The sequence below is a fragment of the Centrocercus urophasianus genome, unplaced genomic scaffold, assembly GCF_019232065.1.
Source record: "Centrocercus urophasianus isolate 14NV4802_14NV808 unplaced genomic scaffold, USGS_Curo_1.0 seq_11, whole genome shotgun sequence".
Lineage (NCBI taxonomy): Eukaryota > Metazoa > Chordata > Aves > Galliformes > Phasianidae > Centrocercus > Centrocercus urophasianus.
This window is the reverse complement of record NW_024884253.1, coordinates 44241011-44265531: the sequence shown is the minus strand read 5'-3', so window position 1 is coordinate 44265531 and position 24521 is coordinate 44241011. Positions and strand designations below refer to the sequence as shown.

Below are 24521 nucleotides of genomic sequence, written 5' to 3'. Positions count from 1 at the left end.
AGTAAGCTAGCATGGGTCACAGTCCAAAGCAAGCTTCCATTTAGCAGAAAGGACAGTTTCATTTTCCCTTCAGAACATCTTGAGGAAGACTGAAAAACAGATTATGTGAAGGGTAATCTCTTCCATATTTGAATCCTCAAGAAGTATTTCACATATAGCTCAGAAAGAAATAACTGAGATAACATCTGGAAGCCTATCAGCTGTTCCCGATTACCCTCCTGGATTCCAGCACTGCCTGTTACGGGTCTATCTGCTCCATCGACTTCACGCTGTTAGTACAGTGAAGGAATATGACCTGTTGCTAAAGGCACAGTTACTGCTCTTTGAATTTAGACATGCAAGGTACTGGGGATGCTGTGAACCAGCAATGTCCATCCCACTGGCTACACAGCAATCCTACAGTCAAGAAGTGGTTGCGGGAATTCAGTGATCTGCTCTTTTTTTGTTGTTGTTGTTATTTATAAGCCTCCAAGCAGCAGTTGCCACTTCTGAGGAAAACAACCCACTAAAGTACAACTGTGCTGTAGTACACCTGCATCACTGTTTTTCACATCAAATCTCAGATTATTTATCAGAAGTAGTCACAGTTATTGTGCTATTATGTAGGTGAAACTGATTCAGAGGTTTCATGACTTACCCCTCAGTAAGGCAGAAAAAGCAAAATGCCCCCTGCTTTTAGTCTACAAGTGTAGCCACCTTGCTTTAAAAGTAAAATACTGAAGAGAAAGAGGCAAAAAAGGGCTGGGGGAGGTTGTTCCAAACCACACTCAAGTATTTAGCACCAAGTCGCGTGTCAGAAGACTAAAAGACACTTAGACTCCATGGTACCTACAGTAACAATCTCTCTGAAGTTTCTAAAAAGCATACATATCTCATAATGCATTTCTAATTCACTATCCCAAGACAACAAAAGTGTTCAAATTCCCAGTGAGGAATGTTTCTGCGTCATACACATTTGTCACTGACGTCCCAACTTAAGTAGCTTTGACTGCATTACTCAGAATTGTCACTTCAAAATGTTCGTTTTGCTCTGGTTGTTGAAAACAGAAGCTGACAAGTTCACAAATACTTTTGACGCTTCAAGACTCTCAGTCTCCAGCTATAGAGCTGGACAACAGAGCATAGCAAAGGTTCTAAAGCTAAAAAGAACACAGAATAGCATAGGGTCTAAGATTCCAGCTTGTACAGAAGTACGTAAGTGGGCAAGTGGTGCGGTGCATTCCTGGCTAGGAGCTAAGCCACTCATTCACTACAGTCCAGGATGGAAGAGAGAATTAAAGAGCAAAAGCATGAAAAACTCATGGGTTGGAATTAAAGACAGTTAACCAAGTGAAGGGAAAGAGAATGAAAAAGGAATGCAAAGGCAATGACTCATCACCACCCACCAGTACCACCTATGCCCAGCCAGCCTTCAAGACAAGATGCTTTGGAAAAACATCCTCCTGTCAAAGTTCTACTGTTGAGCATGTTAAAGGCACTGAACACCTCCTTGTTCAGCAGCAGCTAAAACAAGAGTGTGCTACCAACACAGCTTTGATCACCACTCTAAAATACAGCATTGTTAAAGGCAGCTGTGAAGTACATGAAGTAGAGGTGGGTGACAACTTTTACTAGAAGCAGTACAAGGATTAAATACTGCCTTGTAGTGTGGAAAACCGTATCTTTATGGTCTGTCTTTACGACTACTTATTCTAACAGTTCATCTAACAACAACTCAGAAGTTGAATTAATTTCATTTTTTTCCCTGGTTCTACAGTTTTAAGAAGAAATAAAATTACCTATTTCTCCATTTTCCATGGCTCTGATATCTGGTCGTAGCCGGCAGTCAGTTTTAGGAATGACACTTTCCATTTCTTTGTCCAATTCATTCAAAGCCATAGCAAAGCTAGTGAAATTGTACATCTGAAATACAGAGACAAAGAGAAAAGGTGACTTTCTTACAAAGCCTCTGGCTGCTAGTCTTAATATACAACAAAGCAGCTGTCTAAAAAACAAACACCCAAGTGCTTTTTTTATTATTTAGTCACTCCAGATAAGAATACTCAAGATACGAGCAAAACTGCACTGTCAGGAAGAATGTAGCTGATCCTTGGTGTTTCTGTTTAACCAGGACAGCATCCAATTACTCAGTGCACTATTTCTCTCTTATCTTCTTTTTCCAGTCCTACTGGTATTTTCCCTGTCTCCAAAGAGAGATTTCCCCCTTGATTAACCTACAGAGGGCACCTTTACTTGTTCCACGTCTATTTTTGTACATGAACACATCTCATTCTCTGCCCACTGGCTCAATGGCCCTTAGAATCATAGGATTTCAGGAGTTGGAAAGGGCCTCTGGAGACCATCAAGTCCAACATCAAAGCCCTGCTAAAGCAGGTTCCCTACAGCAGGTCATACAGGAAAGCATCCAGGTGGGTCTTGAGTATCTCCAGAGAGGAGATTCCACCACCCTCTGGCAGCCTGTTCCAGTGCTCTGTCACCATCACAGTAAATAATTTTTTCCTCATGTTCAGATGGAACTTTCTGCATTCCACTTTGCACCCATTGCCCCTTTGGGCATTGCCTCTTTGGGCACTGCCTTCACACACCAGCCTGTGCTGTATAGGCTTTGCAAGCATCTCCTGGAGAGTGCCTGCCCTCTTAGGAAGCCTCTTAGAAGAGGTTGCTCCTTGCAAAGCTGCGTGTCTCTGTGTAGGGAACAGAGTGCAGAGAACAAGTGGGGAAGCTGCCCACATCACTGGCTGCACAAAGCATTCGATTCTGTAGAGAAATGTGGCTAAGTAACTGCCTGTGGGAAGTCTGCTGCAGTGAGCAGGTAAATCCAGACCCATTAAGAAAGAGAGGACAAATGGACTTGTTTTGTGTTGACCAGGCAGAATAATAGGATATAACACGCACTTTTCAGTAAGCAGAACTGTAGCTGACCTGTGCTGAATTTGGAGGTCTTGGAGTTATCTTCCAAAGTAAAATACTTCCAGGAATAACATACACACTCTCAGAATCTGGCAGTGGCATCTCATCAGGTTCCTCAGTGTTGCTCACCTGAAAACAGCACAGAAAGAAAAGGGATTATGTAGAATTTCCTTGACCAAAAGTAAATGTCAGCAACAAACTTCTAAAAATGCTCATCAAGAAGGACAACAGCATTTACACAGAGTATGTACTTCTTTCCAAGCCAAGGCTACCTGAAGTTTCTCATATCAATTTCTTTGTAGATAAGATCTGAATATTTATGTGTTAAGAAATGTAAGTTTCTCTACCAGTACGATGCCCCATTTAACCACAAACACTTCTACATGTAATGATATTGATTCAGCCACGTGAGATTACACCACAGTACTGAACTAACGCCTGCTAGACAATGAATAATATCCTCCCAAGAAAATTTCAGGTCACTATCACAGCTAAAAGCAGCAGCAGCACGTTTCAAAGATCACTGGAGCACAGAGCTGAACTTAAAGGCCACTAATGCTTTAAATACTTTGGCTACAAGCTAACAGCTTCAATCCTGCTCCTAATAAGCTTTGCTCTCTGACGGCTGTGTCATACACCGATGCTGTAGTACAGAAAAAATCCAGTACTCAGACTGGACTCAACTGTGCTCTGAGATGATTCATGCGTCACACGCCTAAGCATATTAGGAAGCATTAAGGATCTTGTTTCACTGAGGAGCAATTGGTTACTGTGTTTTTGTAACAAACAGGTCACAAAGTACAGAGCTACACACAGACCAGGTTTGGAAGCTAAACAAGGCTTTTAGTTGACGGTGCCGAAGCTGTGCTAGCAACTTGTCCTGTCCTTTAAAGGATTTTCATGTGCCCCTACCCACAATGTTGCATATTTTATACTCAGCACTACTCAATCATTCTGTAACCAGGCATACAGGACTGCAGCTGCTGTTGCCTTACATTATTTTCTTCCATACGTTTGCACTGAAATATCTGCATGAAGTACTTCACCTTGATTTAATGAAGACTAGTTCATTCAGAGTAGAATTACCTTGGTCTAACCCAAGGGACTACGCTTATCACAATGCTGTTAAAATACCACCTTTGCATACAAGAAGACTTATCTAGCACCACAGAATCATGGAATGGTTTGGGTTGGAAGGGACCATAAAAGCCCAGCCTTCTGCCATGGGCAGGGCTGCCACACAACAGCTCAGCTGCCCAGGGCCCAATCCAACCTGACCTTGAGAACCTCTAGGGGTGGGGCACCCAATGGGCAGCTGTGCCAGTGCCACATTAATATTCAAAAAAATCATGTTTCCAGTAGTTCTAACCCTATAAAAACCAAAGGGCTTTGAGAGAGAATCCTGGGTCCCTTTGAAAAAGATTTGCATCCCCACAGATCCCCTGAAGAAAGACAGAAGCAAGCCTATTTTAGTAACAACAAAAAAGAATAGCAGGAAAACAACTAGAAGAAACAAATCTGAAAATTCTAACTAGGAGGAGTTTGGAAGGCAATGCACTGTCATGACTGAGTGACTGCTTTATTACCATGAGGGGAGAAACCACATCCAGACATACATGAGAACTGGGTCACCTAGAAATTCAAATATCATGAGCAGTGCCAACTCCTTGAACACAAGGGGGCAGTGGGAACACACAAAGGAGACAGCTTCATCTTAGCTACAAAGCTTTTTTTTTTTTATTAAATACAGAAATAGTTCTGTTAAATTAGTAAAAATAGTGTGCTTTACTAGAGTCAGAACAACACATACAAAGCTCAAGTTACGACAGAGTGCTTCATTTTGAAATGAAAAGCAAAGGTCATCTTAAGCTTTGTTGGAACATGCAAAACAGCAACTGAACAAAGAAACTGAGTATGTTTTTCTTGGCTCCCTTCTCCCTGGAGCTCACTGGGTCAGACTCAAGGAGAAGCAGTAATCCCCTGTGCTTTAGCTCTCTCCTGCAGACAGGCACAGAAGCAGTCTCAGACACAGCAACAATCTGAATCTGCACAGGAAGAACTGCTTAAAAGAGTTATCTCTCTTGTTTTTACATTAAAATGAGCAACATCAAAACCAACAACAAAGTCTGGCTTCAATCACCAATGAGGATCAACCCCTGTTTTAAGCAGCTATGAATGATCATTCTTCATCACACTGTATTTGCCAATATTGCCACTCAGCTTAAATAAAAAGCATACTGCTACCAGAAATCTGTAACAATTAAGAATGCTTTTATTTTTCTCCCATAAGAAAATTAATGCAACTCTGAGGAAAAAAAAGAATGAAAACCCTCAACTAAAAAACCCACTGTGATTGGAACAACGTTGTAAAAGAAACATAAGCATTCTTTGGAAAAGCTGAAAAAATGGGATCAAGATGAGATGCCAGTCTTTTCTACCTCTAGAAGTCCAAATCCTCTTATTAAAATATAATAATTATTGTACATGATCAGAACCATGGTCCAACCAACAAATACGCCATTTGCTCCATATGACTTGGGCAAAAGGGGCAGATAATGAACAATCCTGCAGTTTGGTAACTCCAAGATCTGGGAAACTTGAATACAAACCCTTGAGAGCAGAAGCATTTCATCCCTTAATGCTAATATCCATCCAATCTATTTTTATAAGCCACCCGGAAAAGAAAGAATAAGTGAAATGTAATTTTAATGCTCTTAAGTACCGCTGAAACATTGAGCTGGCCTACAATGCCTTTGAAGATGCACCAGCCCCTTCAAGGACTAATACCTGTTTACTGCTTTTCTTCTCTTCTGCATTTTTCTTGTCATTCTTTTTATAAGCTTCAAAAGTAGCTGGGTCAACACTGTACAAACACTCCGTCCACTTCCCATACAATGCACAAAGTTTCTTTTTGCTGTCAAAAAAAAAAAAAAAAGGCAATGTGTACAACTGAGCTAAAAGAGATTCATTTCACTTCAGTTGAAAATAGCTGAAAGAAAAGAAAACCTTTTTTGAGAGCAATTCTTCAAACTGCACTATTGGTATTACACAACTCCTAACTCACTCTCTTCCAGGTTCATGCCCTTGGCATAGGACATCCTATTTAGCAGTTGCTAGAAACAAAGGGCAGCAATTTGTTTCCTCTCAGGAATGAAATTGTTACCTTTTGTCCTGAATGTAGCCTTCAACTTTATGCAACTCCTTTCCAAAGAGGCCGCAAGGCTTGAAACTCAGCACACATTTCTCACCAGTTCTACAGACAGAACAAGAGGGCACTAATTACTTGTGGAAGACTTTCCTTTTTTTTCAGCTCACAGCAAGTGAAATCTCCCACATTCTCAACTTACTTGTGGTTAGTTATTTCCACATTTCCATACTGCTCAATCCAAAGTTTGCCCACAATAATGTTATGCACACAGCAAGTAGGATTTGTCCACGTGTAGGCTTCGTTGTGTCTAAGGGAGGCAAAAAAAAAAAACACCCATAAGCATATCTTTATACTGAATGTCACTGCTGTGACAAGCCATCTTCTACAATCCGCATCAAGTCTTGAAATGGGCATGGCAATAACCCAGGCAAAGTAGGAACCATATTAACCTATTGCTACTGATTTTATCAATTCCTTAAAACAGCAACATCAGTGCAGTCCTTGTGGATGCTGAATGACGTTAGGAAAGCCAACAGGACTCAAGTGTGCTAGTGTTGGACTGGATGTCCAGGCACCTGCAGAACACAGACGTAAGCACCATCTATTAGTGCTATTACTACACAGTTTATTAAGCCAAATGATGTCAGTTGCTTTCATGACTTCATTCCTTCCACCCCACAAAGCAATCTGCCATCAGACATCAAGATGTGAGTGTTAGACATTCCCATTCCTGAGCCATGAGACTTCTATTGCCCTTTAGTCATCACAGATGTGGCCGCAGTACCTATGCAATTATTATTCATCAACTTACTCAAGAAGCTCCAAAGTCATTGTGCCTTTTGGTTCTGCTTCCACACTCTTGCCCCAGAATTTGAGTTTAGGATAAATTGATCCATGGAACACAAAATCATTATTTAAACCTTCAGCATAGAAAGCACTGATTGGTGGATGATGGCTAACTTGTTCTGAGAGAAGTCTAAATCCAAGATCGTCTCTGCAAAACAAAGTTTCTAAAAGTCAGTATTCTGAAGATACAAAACAAAGATGAGAAAGCATGCACCTAAAGTACAGTGAAGCTGTAGTTCTTGTGGACTCACGGATAGTCTCTCTACCCAATGTAAAACTTAGTTAAAGCTCTGAAGTAATACAAAACAATCAACTCATACACATAACATCCTCATCCTAAGTAACTGAGGGCATCATGCAAAAATGTAGCAATATAACCAAATTTAATCAATCTGTTTACTTTTCATAGTAACTTCTTTCTTAAATTTCTGCATAATCAGAGGCCAAATAGTCATTTGTTTGAGAGTTGCCCTAAATGCAGCTGCAGAACAATAGATTATTTGCATCTTGGACACTCATAATTACTGTAACAACTCTAACATCTCCCTTATATATGTAACATGTATCTTTTCATTTAGAAGGTTTCAGTAAAAAGTCATTGTTTACATGTAAAAATAGAACAAAAACTTGCTTTTACTAGCAGTTTTTATAACCTTTTCCTGAGATGAAAATATCAGTGCTTTCTCATTACGGAGGAGCGCATGGTTGAACACCAGCACAATGCACACACTCCTAGCAGCTTTGAGAACAGATAGCGTCTTGCAAGCCACCTCACAGATCTAATCAAACATTCATTCACACATCAAACACCACCTTCTAATCTTCAGTGCATCCTCTGTTGGTTACCTGATCAATTCATATGTCTCTCCAAGCAATGGGTTGAATGGCTTCCCCGTACGTTCCCACTGCGAGGCTACAGCAGACACAGCAAATGCAGCAACACACTGTTCAAAAGAATATGAGTACACAGTTCATCTTAGTCTTTATCAACCACTAACAGCAGTCACAGTGATACAGAATGTTTCTTCTCAAGTAGTATAGGAAGGTTCTATTTACAGGGGAGGAAAATCAATATGTTTTTAATCAAAAGGCTCAAAAAAGTAAGCCTTAGGAAAAGCAAAACACTTCCCTAGGCAAGCAAAACTGGTGCATAAGTAAGAGAATCTGACATGCAGCTGATAACAGCAGTTCTTCTTATACTAAGACAAACTATACAAAAAGAAAATAAACAGAAGTATTCAAATTATGGCAGCCAAAGTACCTGCATTCGCTCAGTTGTGCTAGACAGAGAGCTGGCTTTGTGGATGAGGTATGTGTGCTCCATGTACTCTGTAAGTCGCTGAAGGAAGCTCAGTGGTTCGTTGAATATAACTGGCATTGTGATCTTGGACAATTCCTGATGCACAAATGAAACTTGTGTTAAAAACCAAGCGATTAGATACACTGACCATACTCTGACCAGCAGTAACCTAATCCTAATTGGCTTACTACAAAACTAAATGATGCGCTTAGTGTTAATGCAACGTGCTTGACCCGACACTGCTAATGCTGAGAACAAAAAAAAAAAACCCTCCACATCCCCTTATGAGCTGGGTAAGCCCTTCTGTGTTGACATGTAAGGCTACTTTTAAAACAAAAAGAAAGCCAAACATCTAATGACTAGCTTCTCACTAACAGACACCTGAAGAAAAAGAGAGTAAACATTACAGTATTAAGTGCCCTTTTGAAGACTAAGTTACATACACTCTTAAAATAGATATAGGCCACCTAATTCCTTAAACACATTATCTTTATTCTAGGAAGGTGGGCATGCTAGGGGGAGAGGAGATGACAGAGAGATGTGGCAGCACAGGAAAAGCACAGGAGTTTTGCATTCTAACAAAAAAAAAAAAAAAAAAAAAAAAAAAAAGGAGTTTCTGCAATAGAAATACCAGTTTTCAAACTGCCTTCAGTAGGAAATTGAAAGCACAGTATGGCAACTGACAATGTATGGAATAAACAACACTGTTCTTAATCACAATAGCAGGATTCTTCTTTGAACACACTATGCAAGTCAAGCCTTCAATCAGTTCTTTGTGTTTTAGGAATATAACATTTCTCTGCTAGAGCCACTGTGACAAATCTCAAATGCTTCATAACAATTCAGGAGACTCGGGTCTACTGATACAGCATTCCCTAACAATTCCATATCTCACTGCTTGGTGTTGTGTGCTGTTCCTAAGCAGGAGACGAAGAAGAGAACAGCAACACACGTGCCTTTTGGTAGGCGACCTTTACAGGATGATGTAGGTTTATCAGCAAGTACTTTCAGCCTATTGGGGGATCTAATGAAGAGAAGACCTCTTTCCAATTCACCCTTAGCTGGAAGCGGATTATTGGTGCCAATCAGCCAACCTCTGATGTGCCTACCATCTGGCCAGTAACACTGCTGGGGGGAGGAGGCTGGAATACGAAGCGGAGGACAGGGAGAAGAGCAAAGTAAAAAAAAAAAAAAAAAAAAAAAAAATCCTTAAAAGTGAAAAAAAAAAAACAATATTGAAAGCAAATAACGACAAAAAAAAACAACCAACCCAGCTACCACAAAGTACTTCAAGGGTTAAATTTAAGAGAAAATGACTTTACTCAAGCACTACTGATCTGAGCAAGTCTCACCTTCCCCAGTTACGAAAGTAAACAAAGCACAAGTTTAAAAAAAAAAAAAAAAAAAAATTCCTCTCCCCAACAAGTTCCTATTCGGGCATCAAATGAATCAGTAACACGCTGAGTTGTTAAAGTTAGGGTAGTACGGTTAGGTTGAGGTTGGAATTGATGATCTTGAAAGTTTTTTCCAACCTGAGCAGTTCTATGATTCTATCAATAGTAACATTTGCCCCCTCCCTGGAAGCACTCAAGGCCAGGCTGAATGGGGCTGTGAGCAACCTGGTCTAGAGGAAGGTGTCCTTGCCTATAGCACGGGGTTGGAGCTACGTTATCTTAAAGGTGCCTTCCAACCCAAACCCAAACGTTCTATGCTTCTATGATCAAATTATTTACCACAGCTTTCTGATTACTTACCATTCCAATGCATTTTCTTAAGATACTCCAAATACTAAAGTCATTTCTGGAAAACATTGGAGATGGCAAGCTTGTTCTGTGGAAAGAAATGAGGAAGTAATAGAATTAGTAACATAAGCTTTCAGTTACTAACAATGATGGATAAACCCAAACACTTTTCTTGGAAAGTAAGTTTTCAAATCACCAAGTGAACTGTAAAGCCAAACCACCATTACCAAGTTAAATAAAGTGCTAAGAAGCTTTCATTACAGATACCAGTCTCACTTAAATTTTAATGTTCAGAAGATCATTTAAACTAAACTTCGCTTCGTTTTAGTTTTATTTATTTTAAGTTAACACAAGTAAAATTATAACCAAAGGAAAACAACAGTCCTACTTTGAAGCATTTGAACTGTTTTACCTGCACAGAAATCAGTGTTGATTCTTCTTTTCCAAAAACAGTTTCCAAAACATTCCCTTCATTTTGCATAAAAGCAGTGGAAGAGAATTTCTCTTCATGAAAGACACTATAGGTACATTCATTATGTGAAACAGATATGGGACATAAATGTATGAAATGTAGTTTATTTATTTTACTAGTCACCGAGTGATCACATAGAGCATTTATTGCCCCAAATTAAAACAATCTCTCAGGGAAAACAAAAGAAAAACAAAACACAACAGCAACAACACAGGAAAGAAACAAACTACAGAAAGAAAAAAAAACACAAAACCACCCCCAACAAAAACTCAAACAGAAAAAACAGCTTCAGGAACAAGTCTTACACATTTTCTCAAAAGCAACATTAGATGTTGTCTATGCAACACAATTTGTAATTATCAGCATTACATGAAATCAAGTAGAGATTTTGTCTAGCTTTCATGCTGCAACTGACCAGCTCAGCTATTAATCCATTTGCCTACAGAAAGGCAGAAATACAGATCAAATCCCTTTGGCCACAGCAACATTAAAATCAAGTTTTTGAATCACAAAGCTGGTTCTGAGGAAAATCCTCAATAGGTAAGCACCACATACAGCTCACTCAAACTGCATGAGCTGTTTAATTTCAAAGATTAGCCAACTCTGACAAGCTAGGTTGTTTGTTTCAGTAGTCCTGTATGCTGTGTTACCACCCAAACTTACCTGTTACAAAAACACCTTTACCAGAGTTGATCCTTCAGTTCTGTTAAAAAAAAAGTCTGTGCCTGAACTCCTCAAGGTACTAAACTATGTTTCCTCTTACTTGTTAACAGCCTGACTGTGGCAGAGAGCATAAGTAGACAGGTGGATTTGTTTTAATTAATCCATATAGTATCAGTCATTCCCTATATGACAGATATCAATATGTGGATTGAAATAGAGAATCCTGAATAACAGTAAGTATTAAACACTTCTGTGGATGCTTTGATACAAATGTCCAGGAGAGGACAGTGTCCACCAAGCATTCAGTCTTATTTTCAATTGTGTTTACTTCATTTCCCTGTGTATCTGCTAAAGAAGGCAGGTAGTAGAGCAGCTAATTTTGAGTAAGCCCTTCTGCATATAAAACACTAACATACCACTAGCGCTTCATACAATTCACATTTTTGTTGAAGATAATGTGTCACCCACTCAATTTGTTTAACTGCTTGGAAGTTGGCGTTCAGTTTAAGCCATTCATCCACATTTCTTTCTATGAGTGAGCATAACAGCACAAGCTTGTGATATTCAGCTCTTTCCTCCTTGTAGCACACATGTACTGAGGCAACAGAACACTTTTAATCCACTCAGGCAGCTTCTGGGGGCAAGTAAGGACACGTGCAAAAATGACAGGCAGCCAAGACTTGAGGCCTACTAACCTTGACCCAGTCCCTGTGATTAAGGGAAACGTTTGTGAATGCAAAAATTTCCTTCCAGATGTCAGTTTTAGAAACAACTCAGGAAGTTAGTTTTCGCTGTAAGCGACAAGAACAGCTGCAGGAATTTCTTTGCAGTAGAACAGATAAAAACCACTTGTCCAGAACATTACCTTTAGCAGATTAACTACTACAGGAATCTTGCTGGGAAGGAGACATATGGTGAGAGCAAGGCCTGTTCAGCTTGTCTTCATGCAAACCTGACTGAACAAACTGACTGCTTGCAAAGCACAGAGCACAAACACGTATGAAAGGTTCCCCAAAGGGAAAGCTGACTGTTGAAACCCAGCAGTAAGAGAGAAACAGTAGTGACAAATGGATGTTACACAGTGATGCATACTACAGAGTATTTCTGTATGAGGGTTTTTTGTTGCTGTTGCTTTTTATGATTTTTTTTTAATTATTCCAAGCTATTTAACCATATTAAACTCCTACCACTCAAATTCTCTCCCATGAAGTTTTCAAAAATTACAGAGTTCTTTCTCAAATCAACATAAAACTACAAAGCAAATCATCAACATTTCTGCAAACATTCTATGACCAATTAGTAGCATGCAAGCTATTCAGATAAGACCTGACCCAAATAGCAAATTATGAGTCAGAGCTAGGCCCTGGCATTTCAAGTTTCATTGGCTATTACTTGCCTAGAAAGCTTAAAAGTTAAATAGTCTGATGAAAGCCAGGTTGTAGCTGCCACCAACAGCACCCTTAGTAATACATCCAAGTAATATATCCAAAGGCAATGGCTTCATCCATCTGCACATCCTAACACCATTACTTTTTTGAAGTTCCTTCCAGTACTTAATGGGAGCTTACAAGCAGGAGAGGGACCTTTACATAGTCTCATAGTGACAGGACAAGGAATGGCTTCAAACTAAAAGAAGGGAAATTCAGATTAGAAGTTAGGAAGAAACTCCGAACTCAGAGGTTGCTGAGGCGCTGGCACAGCTGCCCATGTGAGCTGTGGTGCCCCATTATCCCTGGAGGCGCTGAAAGCCAGGTTGGATGGGGCCCTGGGCAGCTGAGCTGCTGGGTGGCAGCCCTGCCTATGGCACAGGGTGGGACTGGGTGGGCATTAAGGTCCCTTCCAACTTAAGCCATTCTATAATTTTATGAATCCAACGGATTTATTCCTCCATCTCCAAACCAACAGCCAGTCAAGAAAAAGCAGCCTTCAACTCCCTGCACAAAACCCACACCACTCAAACAGAGAGAGGCGGACTACAGCTCAAGGTAGGAAAAAAATCATATTTGTAAAGACAGATAAGCAGCGTTGGGTACTTGTATGTGCAACTTAAATGCAGCTGCAACTCCTCTATTCATCTGATGAACTACTGGAATCTACAAGGACTTCAGGCAAAAGACTTTTTATCAAGCTTCCAACCAACTTCCTTCCATGCAGTTAACAAAAGCAAGTTAAATAAAAAGAGTTAAAGGTATAACACTGGAAGGAGATGCTGGCAATACATTCTGCTCTCTTCAATTTGCATGGCATAAAGCAGCTAAGGAGGCATTATAGATGATACATATTTGTCAAAATGCACTGTAAATTGACTCACAAACCGAAACAGGCACAAATTGGAGCCAGGAACTCCAGCTAGGTGACAGTTCTGAATTCAGAACTGCAGGCAGACATGGTGAGCAGATCCCTTACCAGAACGAATACCAGTCATCACAAGACTCAGAAACAAGGCAAGAAGCACTGCACAACTTCTGTCCTGAGATGGCTCTTGGAGGAAAAATGTAAATTAGTAGAGCTCTGGGAAAAAACAGCTATCAAAGCTAGCCAAGTTACTTCCCTTCATACCAAGTTATCAGTTGCTGTTAATACTCCTCAGAAAATCCACATCAACATGCATCGTTTTTATGTTGATCACAAATTGCCTCCTTCCTCCTCATGCTTTCAAAGGCAGTGAGTGCAATGCAAAAGTTCAAGTTCACCTGGCGCTTCCCTCCCCAGAATTCCTCTTCTGATTAGGAAAGGCAGCTAATCAAGGCCATAAACAACACCCTAACAACATAACAGCAGAGAGCAGTATGCTCAGTCAGCTGCTTTATGTTATCTTTCCCAACCACCCTGTTACTCCACCCAAGCCCTCATTCGCCTGAGTCTTTGCCTAGTACGGGAGGGACATAGACTGAAAGGCTGAACCTTGAGACATCAAGTCTCTGACATTCCCACATGCTTCAACAGTCGTGCAATTTAACTGCTTACGATATCAAGTAATTAAAGCACGCCTTTGTTTCTCTAAAATTAAATTTTAATTCCCTGTTTTTCACAGAGATCTGGTGTCCCCATCATCGTTTGGCAGGTTCGAAACACTTCCAAATTAATCTTTTTGAATCATATTGAAGCTTGACTTCATCTGTAGCACAAACATTATATTGCCCTGTGCTGAAACTTGAGAATTGTGGTGTCTATTACAGCTCATTAACTCTAGACCTATTGTCCTCCTTTACAGGCAAGGAAACAAACAAAAATGGATCATCTGACAACACAAAATGAGCACATAAAACATAGATGAGACTTTTAGAATAAGACTCCCTTTGTTCACATTTAAGTTTCTGATGACAGGCTAGAAATATTTTTCATTCATTCCTAATACCAACAGAAGGATCAAATGACTGGAAATTAAAGTGGCAATAAGAGGCATAGATCATTAAAGATACATGAAGGAATTAAAATCCACATCCACCTCAATAACATCTATTCATTTTTTACATAGCACATTACATTTTATTTTTACTTATTCAGATTAGATAATCAAAAAGCAAGCTACAAAGAAAAACACTTGGAAAGACATTCTTTATAAAATCTTACAACAATGACTTCAATTGTCCCTAGCAAAGTTTTGTAAGTTTTCCACAAATTATGTTTTCAGAGATCCTAGTCGTCTTTCACTCACCTTTAGTGTATGCTATAATACCTTAAGAACAGGCAATATCCTACCTGTGTTTTTTGATTCCATTAGACATCGACTCTCCACTGCCACAAACCTTTTCTTCGGACATGCTTGAAGTTATTGTATCTTTTGAATCCATGCTGTCTTCTAGTGAGTATGTTGTTACAGTTTCAAACCCACTTAATGATTTTTCAGATTCTGAATCTGCAAAAGAGCAGGTGCATGTTAATGAATCTACTGCCAGTGCTAGACTTCCGTCACTAACAGATCTTCTCTCCTTGTACAAAACTGAAACCTAAGTAGGCTCCCGTGTCCTGACGACTGCATCCACTTGGTAAGTAACTAGTGCTGTCACAGACCGCTACAGCTCTGTATCTAGAAATAGACTAAAGAGATGAGCAAGAATACAGAAGATTAAAAATCTTCTATCCAACAGAGCCAAAACCTGATGTTTTTATTAAATCAAAGTTACTACAAGTTGCTTAGGGCAAATGCTAGTAGCTTACTTAAACAGCTCAACGGTTGAGTCCTGATGACCCCCTTCTATACAAGATCTGCTTGGTCTAAACTCTCAGACACCCTGCTTTTCAGCAACCTTCAGTTTCCGATTCACTGAGCAAGTATGTAACAAAGACCAAAAGGAGGTACTGTATGCAATGAAGATTGCCATGCAAGTCCCAACAATGATAAGCTCACCAATAAACAAGCTTTGTACTCTGGAAGGTAGGTTAATAGTACAATCCACATCACAGCTAAAACTGTGGATATCAGTACCAGCCTGACTTCCAGCCAGTGTTTTGTTCAGAGAGTGCTTAACCAGCTCTCAAGAAAAGACAGTCTTGCTCCAAATTCAAAAATAAAAAATTTCCTGGCAAAAGGTCTTATTTTTGTTTCATTTTTCAGTCTCTCAAGCTTGACAAGTTTGCCAAAGATTATCAATTGCAAGTTCCAGGAAGCAATGGAACAGCTCTAGACAAGTGCAGATGCACCAATTTCTACCTCATTTGGGAAACCTTTCAGCAGAAACCAGGTACAACAATGAATAGTGGACAGCCAGTGAGGTAGTAAGCCTCACCACCTCTGAAAAAAGAAAACCTAAATTGTAGTAGACATTGTTCCTGCTATGCACTTTTTTTGAGCATGTGTTACTGCTCTTGGCTGCAAATACCCAGAGAAATAATTGCAAAATTAGTCACTCTCTCATACACTGATTCTAACTCAAACCCAGCAATCAAAATCCACTGAAGTAGTTATCCATCCAAAAGAGTCACAGCAGTCCATTGCCAGATGTTTTCCTGTTTTCTCCTAAAAAACATACCGCTTCCCCAAAACACGTCAATTAGACTCTGCTTTGGTGAAGGGGGCAGCAACAAGAAGATTTTCAGCAATCTCCACTATCAATACAAGCTACAGGATGTAAGGATAGAACACAGCCCTGCCAAAAAAAGGCCTGGTGGGGGAGGGGGGGGGAGCTGGACATGAGCCCACAATGTGCCCTTGCAGCCCAAAAAGCCAATCATACCTTGGGCTGCATTAAAAGAAGTGTGGTCAGCATGTCAAGAGGTGATCCTGCCCCTCTGCTCTGCACTGGTGAGGCCTCACCTGGAGCACTGTGTCCAGGTGTGGAGTCCTCAAGTACAGGAGAGACACAGACCTGCTGGAGCATGTCCACTGAAGTGCCACAAAAATGATGCAAGAGATGGAACACCTCTCTTAAGAGGACAGGCTGAGAGAGCTGGGGCTGTTTAGCCTGGAGAAGAGAAGGCTCCACGGAGACCTGACCGTATCTAAAGAGGGGGACATAAAATGAGGGGGACAGACTCTTCAGCAGGGTTTGCTGTGATAGGACAAGGGAAACTAGTTTCAAACCAAAAGAGAGGAGATTTAGTGGAATATAAGGAAGAAGGTTTTTTTACAATAAGGATTATGAGGCACTGGATTATTGGAGACACTGAAGGTAAGGCTGGATGGGGCTCTGAGCAACCTGATGTAGCTGTAGGTGTCCCTGTTGCAGGGACTAATTCAAATGATTCTATGACTTTATGAATGTGCAGACCACAGGAAGGTCAAAATAAGAAAATGTTAACCCATGGATGGGCTGTGCCACAACACCTCCACTCTCTCTAGAGAGTTTGAGATCTAGAAACATAAAGAGATCTTTGGTTTCTTAAAAACATCCATTCCTCTGCTCATCAACTCAGTACTGAAATTAAGCCAGTTGCTAGGGAATGAAAAGAGCTGCCAGCTGGTGCTGAGGATATGCTAAAAAAGTGGACTGGCACTCCAGAAAACCTTTTCACAAGTTTTTGCAAATGTATCAATCTAGTTATACGCCAATTTATGATATAACATGGTGGGTACCGTCTACAGAAAGTAGGATAAACAAATGAATTTTTACCTGCGGACAACTCTTACACGAAATAGAGATTTCTTCAGAGACCATAAGACCAAGTATTCAGAAAAACATTGCTGCATATCCTAGTGTCAAAGAGGAAGAGACCCTCTAGCAGTATAAGACAACTTGGCCCTCAGCATCCCAACCCACGCTGTACAGCAAATACATGACCCGTAAGCCCCTTGAAGTCCTACTGAAATAATTGCTTAACTGTGCCAGCAGTTATTGTAACAGAGAAACCCTGAAACAGGAAGCAAACCCTGAAACATAGTAGCAGTCTGCTTGCTGTATCACACCTTCATTTCTCTGTACCATTAGGGGCTGATGTTTTTAGCTAATCATGACAGTATACCCCACAATTCCCTCAGTTTGAATTTCTACAACAGACCTTGAATACCAGAGGCAGAAAAATAGGTAAGCTTCACCAGAATCATTGATCACACTATGATACACCTCTCAGCATAAGGATTTTTCAACACTACATGTGCTCAGTTCTCCAAATGCTGGCTTTGTCCCATTGCCAAGAGAAAATTATGTTGAAATGACTGGACTCAGCACCTGCCGACCTCTCCAGAGATGGACAATGACCAGGCAGCCTTCTCCAGGGCATGTGACTTACCTCATAACAGCAGAACATGCTATATACAACAAATAACAGTAGAAGAATGAAACTGTTACAAGAAATTCTCTCTCTATAGATGCCTCTCCCATTTTTTCTGAGAAATGTGTCTCATTGAGAAAGTATGTCTACAGCAATTCCTGCCACCAAACATCTCCTTTTCCAGTCCCCAGAATTTCAACTATCTCCTTCGACCCAATGAGCTTAACAAGCCTTCAGATTTCGCCTAGGTATCAAAGAAAGCCCAGCATTTTATCGAGTCTGATTCAACAGGCCACGCTAACAGAGTTTTTCCCTGTGCACTCAGAGCTAACTCTTTTCTGAATTAAGATTTGCATACTCCCCCGTTACTGTAAAAAAAGATTTATATTCACAAGTTGCTACAGAGCAGCTGTCAAACAGATGACTAGGAGAAAAAGAGACTTTTTTCTGGTGAACTGAAGGGGATGTGGGCTGCGAAAGTGGTGAGACAGAAGAAGACTCCCTGTTCAGGAGTCAACATTAACTGATCTTCAAGACAAAAAATGGCTGAACATGAAGATCTCCAGCTTAAAACCCTAAGTGTCAGAGTAATAGTAAATGCACTGGCTACATTTTGCAAGATAAGGAGAGCAAAAGAAAATAGAAACTTTTAAGTTAAGGGGTCACCTTCTATTGCAACAACACATTCAAAAATGACAATTTGACGATATACCCTTAAAATGAAGGAAAGAGCTGTAAGTTCCCAAGCTTTATGTGTGATGATAACTGGAGATAAACTAAAACGTGAACACAACCACTATAGTATTTCTCGTACCATTTACGAGCAGTATTTATGAATACAGCACCAGTGAGTAGTATGTAACAGCTGACACTGCACTACAAAAGGTTAGGTTTAATATAATCTACATATGCCTGCAGCAAATAACTGCATTTATAGTAAAATCACACCTATACCAAATCATTAAGATCCCCTTAACTAACGCAAAAGCTTTGTTTGCCACACAAATTAAGAAAGCATACAAAACAAACAAAAAAAACCCACACACCTCAGAGAAAAGCTTTTAAAAAGAAACATCTGGACAGTTCTAAGCTCTTCTCAATCTTACTTTTTGATTTGCAGGTAATAAGGGACAAGGCAAGGTCAAGTACCCTCCCACTACAGTTCATGTCCTGCTTAGCCAATTTTTTTGCTCAGAATTGCAGGGGCTGAAAGGGACCTCTAGAAATCATCTGGTCCAATCCCTCTGCCAAAGCAGGCTCCCTAGACCAGGTTGCACAGGTAGGCGTTCAAGCAGATCTTGAATATCTCCAGAGAAGGAGACTTCACAGTGCCTCTCGGGCAGCCTGTTGTACTGCTCCATCACCCTCACCGTGAAGAAGTTCTTGCGCACATTTGTGCACAACTTCCTATGCTTCTGTCTGTGGCCGTTTCCCCTTGTTCTATTGCCTCACACCTTTGAGAAGAGTCTGGCCTTGTGCCTTTGCCTCCTGCACCTTAGGTACTTACAGACATTGATCAGATCCCCTTTCAATCTTCTTTTCTCAAGGCTGAACAGACCCTGGCTGCTCAGCCTTTCCTCACAGGAGAGATGCCCCAGGACCTTTATCATTTTTGTGACCCTCCACTGCACTCTCTCCAAAAATCCCCATCTTTTTTGTACCAGAAAGCCCGGAATGGACACAATTCTCAAGGTGAGGCCTGACCATAGCACAGCAGATAGGGAGCATCACACCTCCCTTGACCTGGCCACATTCTTTAATGTGCCCCAGGGTGCCATTGGCCTTCCTGGCCACCATGGCACACTGCTGGCTCATGGCCAACCTGCTGTTCATTAAGACTCCCAGGTCACTCTCTGCAGAGCTCCTCTCCAGGCTGAACCTGAAATTTCTTCAACTTTAGAAGTTGCCACTAGTTTTTGTAAATTTTGCTGCTTGTTCAGTGCCTCTTCCCCTCCCCAGTCTGCCACAAACCTAGAAGGAGAGTTTGGCACATGTTAACCACTCAAACCTGCAGCCAAGAGCTCCTGTGCTCCATGTGCTACTGACTATGTATTTCCACCACTCCCAGGATGCTCAGATGACAGCACCAGGAAGCACTGTTAACTGACCCGTTAAACTCAGAGTTTGGATTAATAACACACTTAATGTTGCTGTTTTTAATGCTGGATATTATGTTTTCGTAGTACAACACAACTCCCACTTTCTCTGGGATCTTCCTTTCATATTCAGCATCTACTAAATCCCCTGCAATGGGAGGGAAGGTGTTACTGTAACAATCAGAAAGCACAGATATCAACATATTGCTAAAAAATAAAATAAATAAAATAATTTAAAAATAATAATAAAATAAAAAACAGAGAAGACTTCAGTAAGTCAACTGCTACAGTAAGCAGTCTTACCACACAATAAACATTTTCTTGACCCCAGTTTTGGAAAAGAAAGAGGGCATTTCTGTCATAGTGCTCACGGTTTCCACCAACAAACTTATCAGTGACCAATTTAGTCTATGCCACATTAGCAAATAGCAAGCCTCAGCTGGAGCAGATCTGCACACCAAACAGATGGTGCTAAAGATTTGGCACTCAAACTAGCTACATTTCTGTTGGTTTTCTCCTCAGATTAGCTCCTCTCTCCTACCATGGACTGAATGTCTAATTGGAACTGGACTGTATCTTCTGATTCATCTTCATTCAGGAGTTCAATTCATGCACTCAGTCTGTTCTACAACATGAATCAGAGCTTGGTAAATGGGGACAAGTTGCTCCTGCTGTAAACATACTCTTTCTATTACACTCTATGTTCAAAAAAGAGTTTGAAAATTGTCTTGCTCTGAATTGTCACAGCCAGTGCTACTTTTGTTGAGAGAAAACAAGCAGAAAATACACGAAAATATTCTATTAAAATATTAGCAGTGGCTCTTTCTTTCAAGCTGATAAGTAAGGATTTGTTAGCTCGAGGTACAAACTGAGTTATGCAATTCTCTCACTTCTATAAACTCAATCCTACAGAGAGATTTAAAAAGTCGGAGAACTAGAAAAAAAAAACATACCTAGAAAAAGATGGTGTCCTAACAACAGATATATTCTCAAAGTAGTAATATTTTGCTACTGATAGACATTATAATTTGTCACATCACCCTCTTAAAACACACTGCTATTTGCTGAATCTCTCCTACAAAGCAGTAGGATGATTCACAGCGTGTTTATCCAAAATAAATAGACATTTGCAAAAGAGATTTTGCATAATTTTTGAAGACTCAAAGTCCAAATACCTTAGTGGTTTTGGGTTTTTTTTGTTAGTTTTTTTTGCTTCTGACAATTGGGTTCATTGCTCTCTGCAAGGAAAACACTGCCATACCCCATCCCATTAGCCCAAACAAGGAGACCCATATCCCTGAACTCTGAGTCAGTGCTGTATGTCCCCTGACCTCTCTGTTCTCACTGTATTGTTGTCCTTACAGACTTTCTGGCTGAGCCTCCACAGACATGGCAGAAAAGTAAGAGGGTTAGAAAAGCGTTCTCACTGGGATTCTGATAATAAACAAGCAAACAGAGCACAACATGCCCCTATCACACCCACAAAAATCTAACTCCCTTTGCACTTATGGCCGAAGTCATAAGACACATCCAGCAGCCAGGAAACCGTGTCATGTTCCCTCTTCCCTAGCCTATAAAAATCAGAGTACCCCTCCCCCAAACATGTGCCCTCAGAGATACAGAGGACCCAAATCGTGGCAAAGCGCTGCATGTGAGCAGCTCAGAGAAGAGAGACTAATATTAAGTCTGATGAAGTTGACAGACAGTCGAGAAAGTGAGCTGTCCTGGAAAATTATTTAAATTGCAATCAAAATGAATTATGTCAAATAACTTCTCCCAAAGAAGCAAGAATTGACAGATACATATATATATATATATATATATATATATATGCTCATATAAAACATATCTATGTATACATATGTATAAATAAAGCTTTCACAGCTGCATAACTATTTTCAGTGTGATTTGTTTGCACCTTCAAGCAGTAAAAACACCCCCCTTTCTCAACCAGAGAGGCAGTTCTGGACACTCACATTCAAGACGACAGTGCTGGGTTATTTAGGACAGGTACAGAATAACAGATCTCTAAAAGCTGAGCTTCTCTCACATAGAGAAAGCAAGCGCGACTGGAGAGACTACATTCCAGCAGCACCATATAAACAAATATTCTCTGCTTTGTTACAACAAGCAAAGAGCCTGAGGCCTTTCAGATGAATTGTTCTTTTGGTTCTGGTTGAAGAACCTGTTTCTAGTAGTTCTTCAATCTCTTCTGCTTGCTGAAGGCCTGATACATTTCTTACTGTGCCAAAGAGCAGTCTGTAGTTAATTCACCAAGTTCCTAAGCTATACTTGACACACACTAAGCACAGACTCCATACTTTGCCTGGTTTTATTGTCTGCTTATTTAAGCTGTACACTGTAGAAAATCCATCAAACAGACCAGGAAGGCTGCTTTTCTCATCTGTCAGAAGCATCAGACAGTTGAACTTGGAGAAAAGTAACCCCCAATCACACTTCCTTGTGAAGTTTGCCATCCCAATACAATTATCTACTATGTTTAGACTATGTTTGCCCTCAAGGTCTTCGAGATCCTTCACAGTTGTAAGTGAGCTGTGCATTGTGGGATTAACCAATTAGAGTTATTACCAAGCTGCACTGGTATAGAGAGGCTTTACATAGTGCATGTTGTAATTATCCACATGCAACTCAGAGTTTTCCAAAATCCTTATTTGCATGTTCTGCACACAAAATTCAAAAGATACTAAACATCACCGAATAGACAGAGAATATTTCTGAATGCACGAAAGACTTTGATTCATAATCTTCTTCCATCTGTGACATACTTGCGTATACTTTAAGGTATACAAAAGGGAAATAAAACAAGCCTTTCTTAACTTCATTATCCCTCAAATACAGTGGTTTTTCACATAGACCTTAAGAACAAAAGAAAAAAGAAACACCACCATGGAGAAAGCAAGTCATAAGCTTCCAGATACAGTTACATATTCTAAAATAGGAGTCATACATTTTGCTATTTAAAAAAAAGGGTGTAGACACCCAAGCAATCAGACTTTTTATAACAGTCCTGAATTTTGTAGCTTTCTGTCATGCTCAGATGAAATGATACAATTCTACAGGTGAACTTGAGGAAGATTTTAGAGGCGTGCTTAAAGCACACAAGGCATTCTCCTTAAAACAGTTCCAAAGCAGAAAGACAAAGATCTCACATAAAGCAAGACTGCTCCCCGCAGCGCTCCAATGAAATCACCATGCACATGCTGGCTACATACTGGACATCATTACTTACCTGAAACAGCATCATAGAACTGCTCCTCACTGATGATGCTGAGAGGAGGAGATCCCTTAACCAGAGACTGCTCTAGTTCATGGTGCTCAGTAGCTAGTGTCTCTAATGCTTCTGACAAGATCTTGTTTTTCTCCTGCTCATGCTCCAGTTTCAAATTCCTCACCTATAAGTAGATACATGTATGAATAAGATCTCATCTCTCCGAAGAATGTGTAGCTGAAAGCTATACAGAAAATAGACTGATAAATAAGTAACTGGTTCAAAGGCAAACAGCTGGAACTGAAGTCACACAGATTAATGAGAATATTACAGCGTTACTGTGACCACAGTATGGTTGCTACTCAGAATTTTTCAGTAGCTGAGAAAACTGTCATGTAACATTTGACACTATAGACCAAAATTCCACAAGTAAATTCAAGTTAGATAACTGCGCCTTAAAATTGAGGGGAAATATTTACAGCTCTACTCAGACGACCTTAAATATGGCGTTACAGTGATCAGTTTCTACATGCACCAAGCTCCTTGTACTAGTCTGCTCTAATTTGGGCCAAGAAGCATCATCTGAATTGAATTACAGAGCAAATGGCACAGCCAGCCACAAATAACTGCAAATGAACTATGAACTGAAAGCATTTAACCCTGAGGATTAGAGAAGGAGGTTAAAAAAGGGGTTCTTCTACTAACAAATTTAACTTCAGCTCTCTCTCTGCACTCCCAAAACAGTTTACAGAGAAGCCAGAAGCTGACAAGGGAAGAAGACCAGCCACCAGATGGAAGGAAGGTTTTTTTGTTTTTAAAGCCCACACATGCAGTAAGCACCAGAGAAGAGGATGATATCTGTATCTTGAGTCCAAGACTAGTAACAGGAGAGCAACACATCCTTCGTATTTCCTTCCCCCTGCCCTTCTTTTTTTGTGGGTTTCTTCCCACCTCCTACTTCCTTCAGGGGAGGGGAGCCAGCTCAGAATCACAGAATATCCCAAATTGGAAGGGACTTGCAAGGTCCAACTCCCAGCTTCACACAGAACCAACCAAAAATCCAAGCCCTAGATCTGAGAGCATGGTCCAGATGCTCCTTGAACTCAAGCAGCTCAGTGCCATGCCCACCATCCTGTGCAGCCTGTTCCATGCCCACCGCCTGTGGTGCAGCACCTGTCCCCAACCCCCAGCTGCCCTCCCCTGGCACAACTCCATGCCATTCCCTTGGGCCCTGCCGCTGCCACACAGCAGAGCTCAGCGCTGCCCCTCTGCTCCCTGAGGAGCTGCAGCCACCATCAGGCCTCCCCTCAGCTCCTCTGCTCTGTGCTGAGCAGAGGGATCACAGTTGCTCCTCATACACATTGCCCTCTGGATCCTTCACTGTCTCAGCCCTCCTTTAGGCACTCTCTAATAGTTTTGTGTCTTTCTTATATTGTGGCTCCCAAAACTGCACCCAAAAAGTGC

At 40.6% G+C, this 24521-nt stretch overlaps 1 protein-coding gene across 3 annotated transcripts in view; it reads right to left on the bottom strand.

The window, feature by feature from the left end:
* OSBPL1A (oxysterol binding protein like 1A) overlaps nt 1–24521 on the bottom strand; it is a 72260-nt gene that overhangs the window by 5116 nt on the left and 42623 nt on the right. Inside the window, exons 16-26 of one of the 3 annotated variants that reach the window (XM_042837522.1) lie at nt 23079–23241; nt 14784–14940; nt 9959–10034; nt 8166–8300; nt 7751–7848; nt 6870–7052; nt 6258–6365; nt 6074–6163; nt 5698–5824; nt 2923–3039; nt 1779–1902 (exon numbers count right to left, since the gene is read on the bottom strand). In XM_042837522.1, coding sequence (XP_042693456.1) covers nt 1779–1902; nt 2923–3039; nt 5698–5824; nt 6074–6163; nt 6258–6365; nt 6870–7052; nt 7751–7848; nt 8166–8300; nt 9959–10034; nt 14784–14940; nt 23079–23241 — 1378 coding nt within the window. Of the gene's footprint in view, nt 1–1778; nt 1903–2922; nt 3040–5697; nt 5825–6073; nt 6164–6257; nt 6366–6869; nt 7053–7750; nt 7849–8165; nt 8301–9958; nt 10035–14783; nt 14941–15242; nt 15337–23078; nt 23242–24521 lie in introns of those variants that run through there. The other 2 variants (XM_042837541.1, XM_042837532.1) reach the window with 2 other exon arrangements.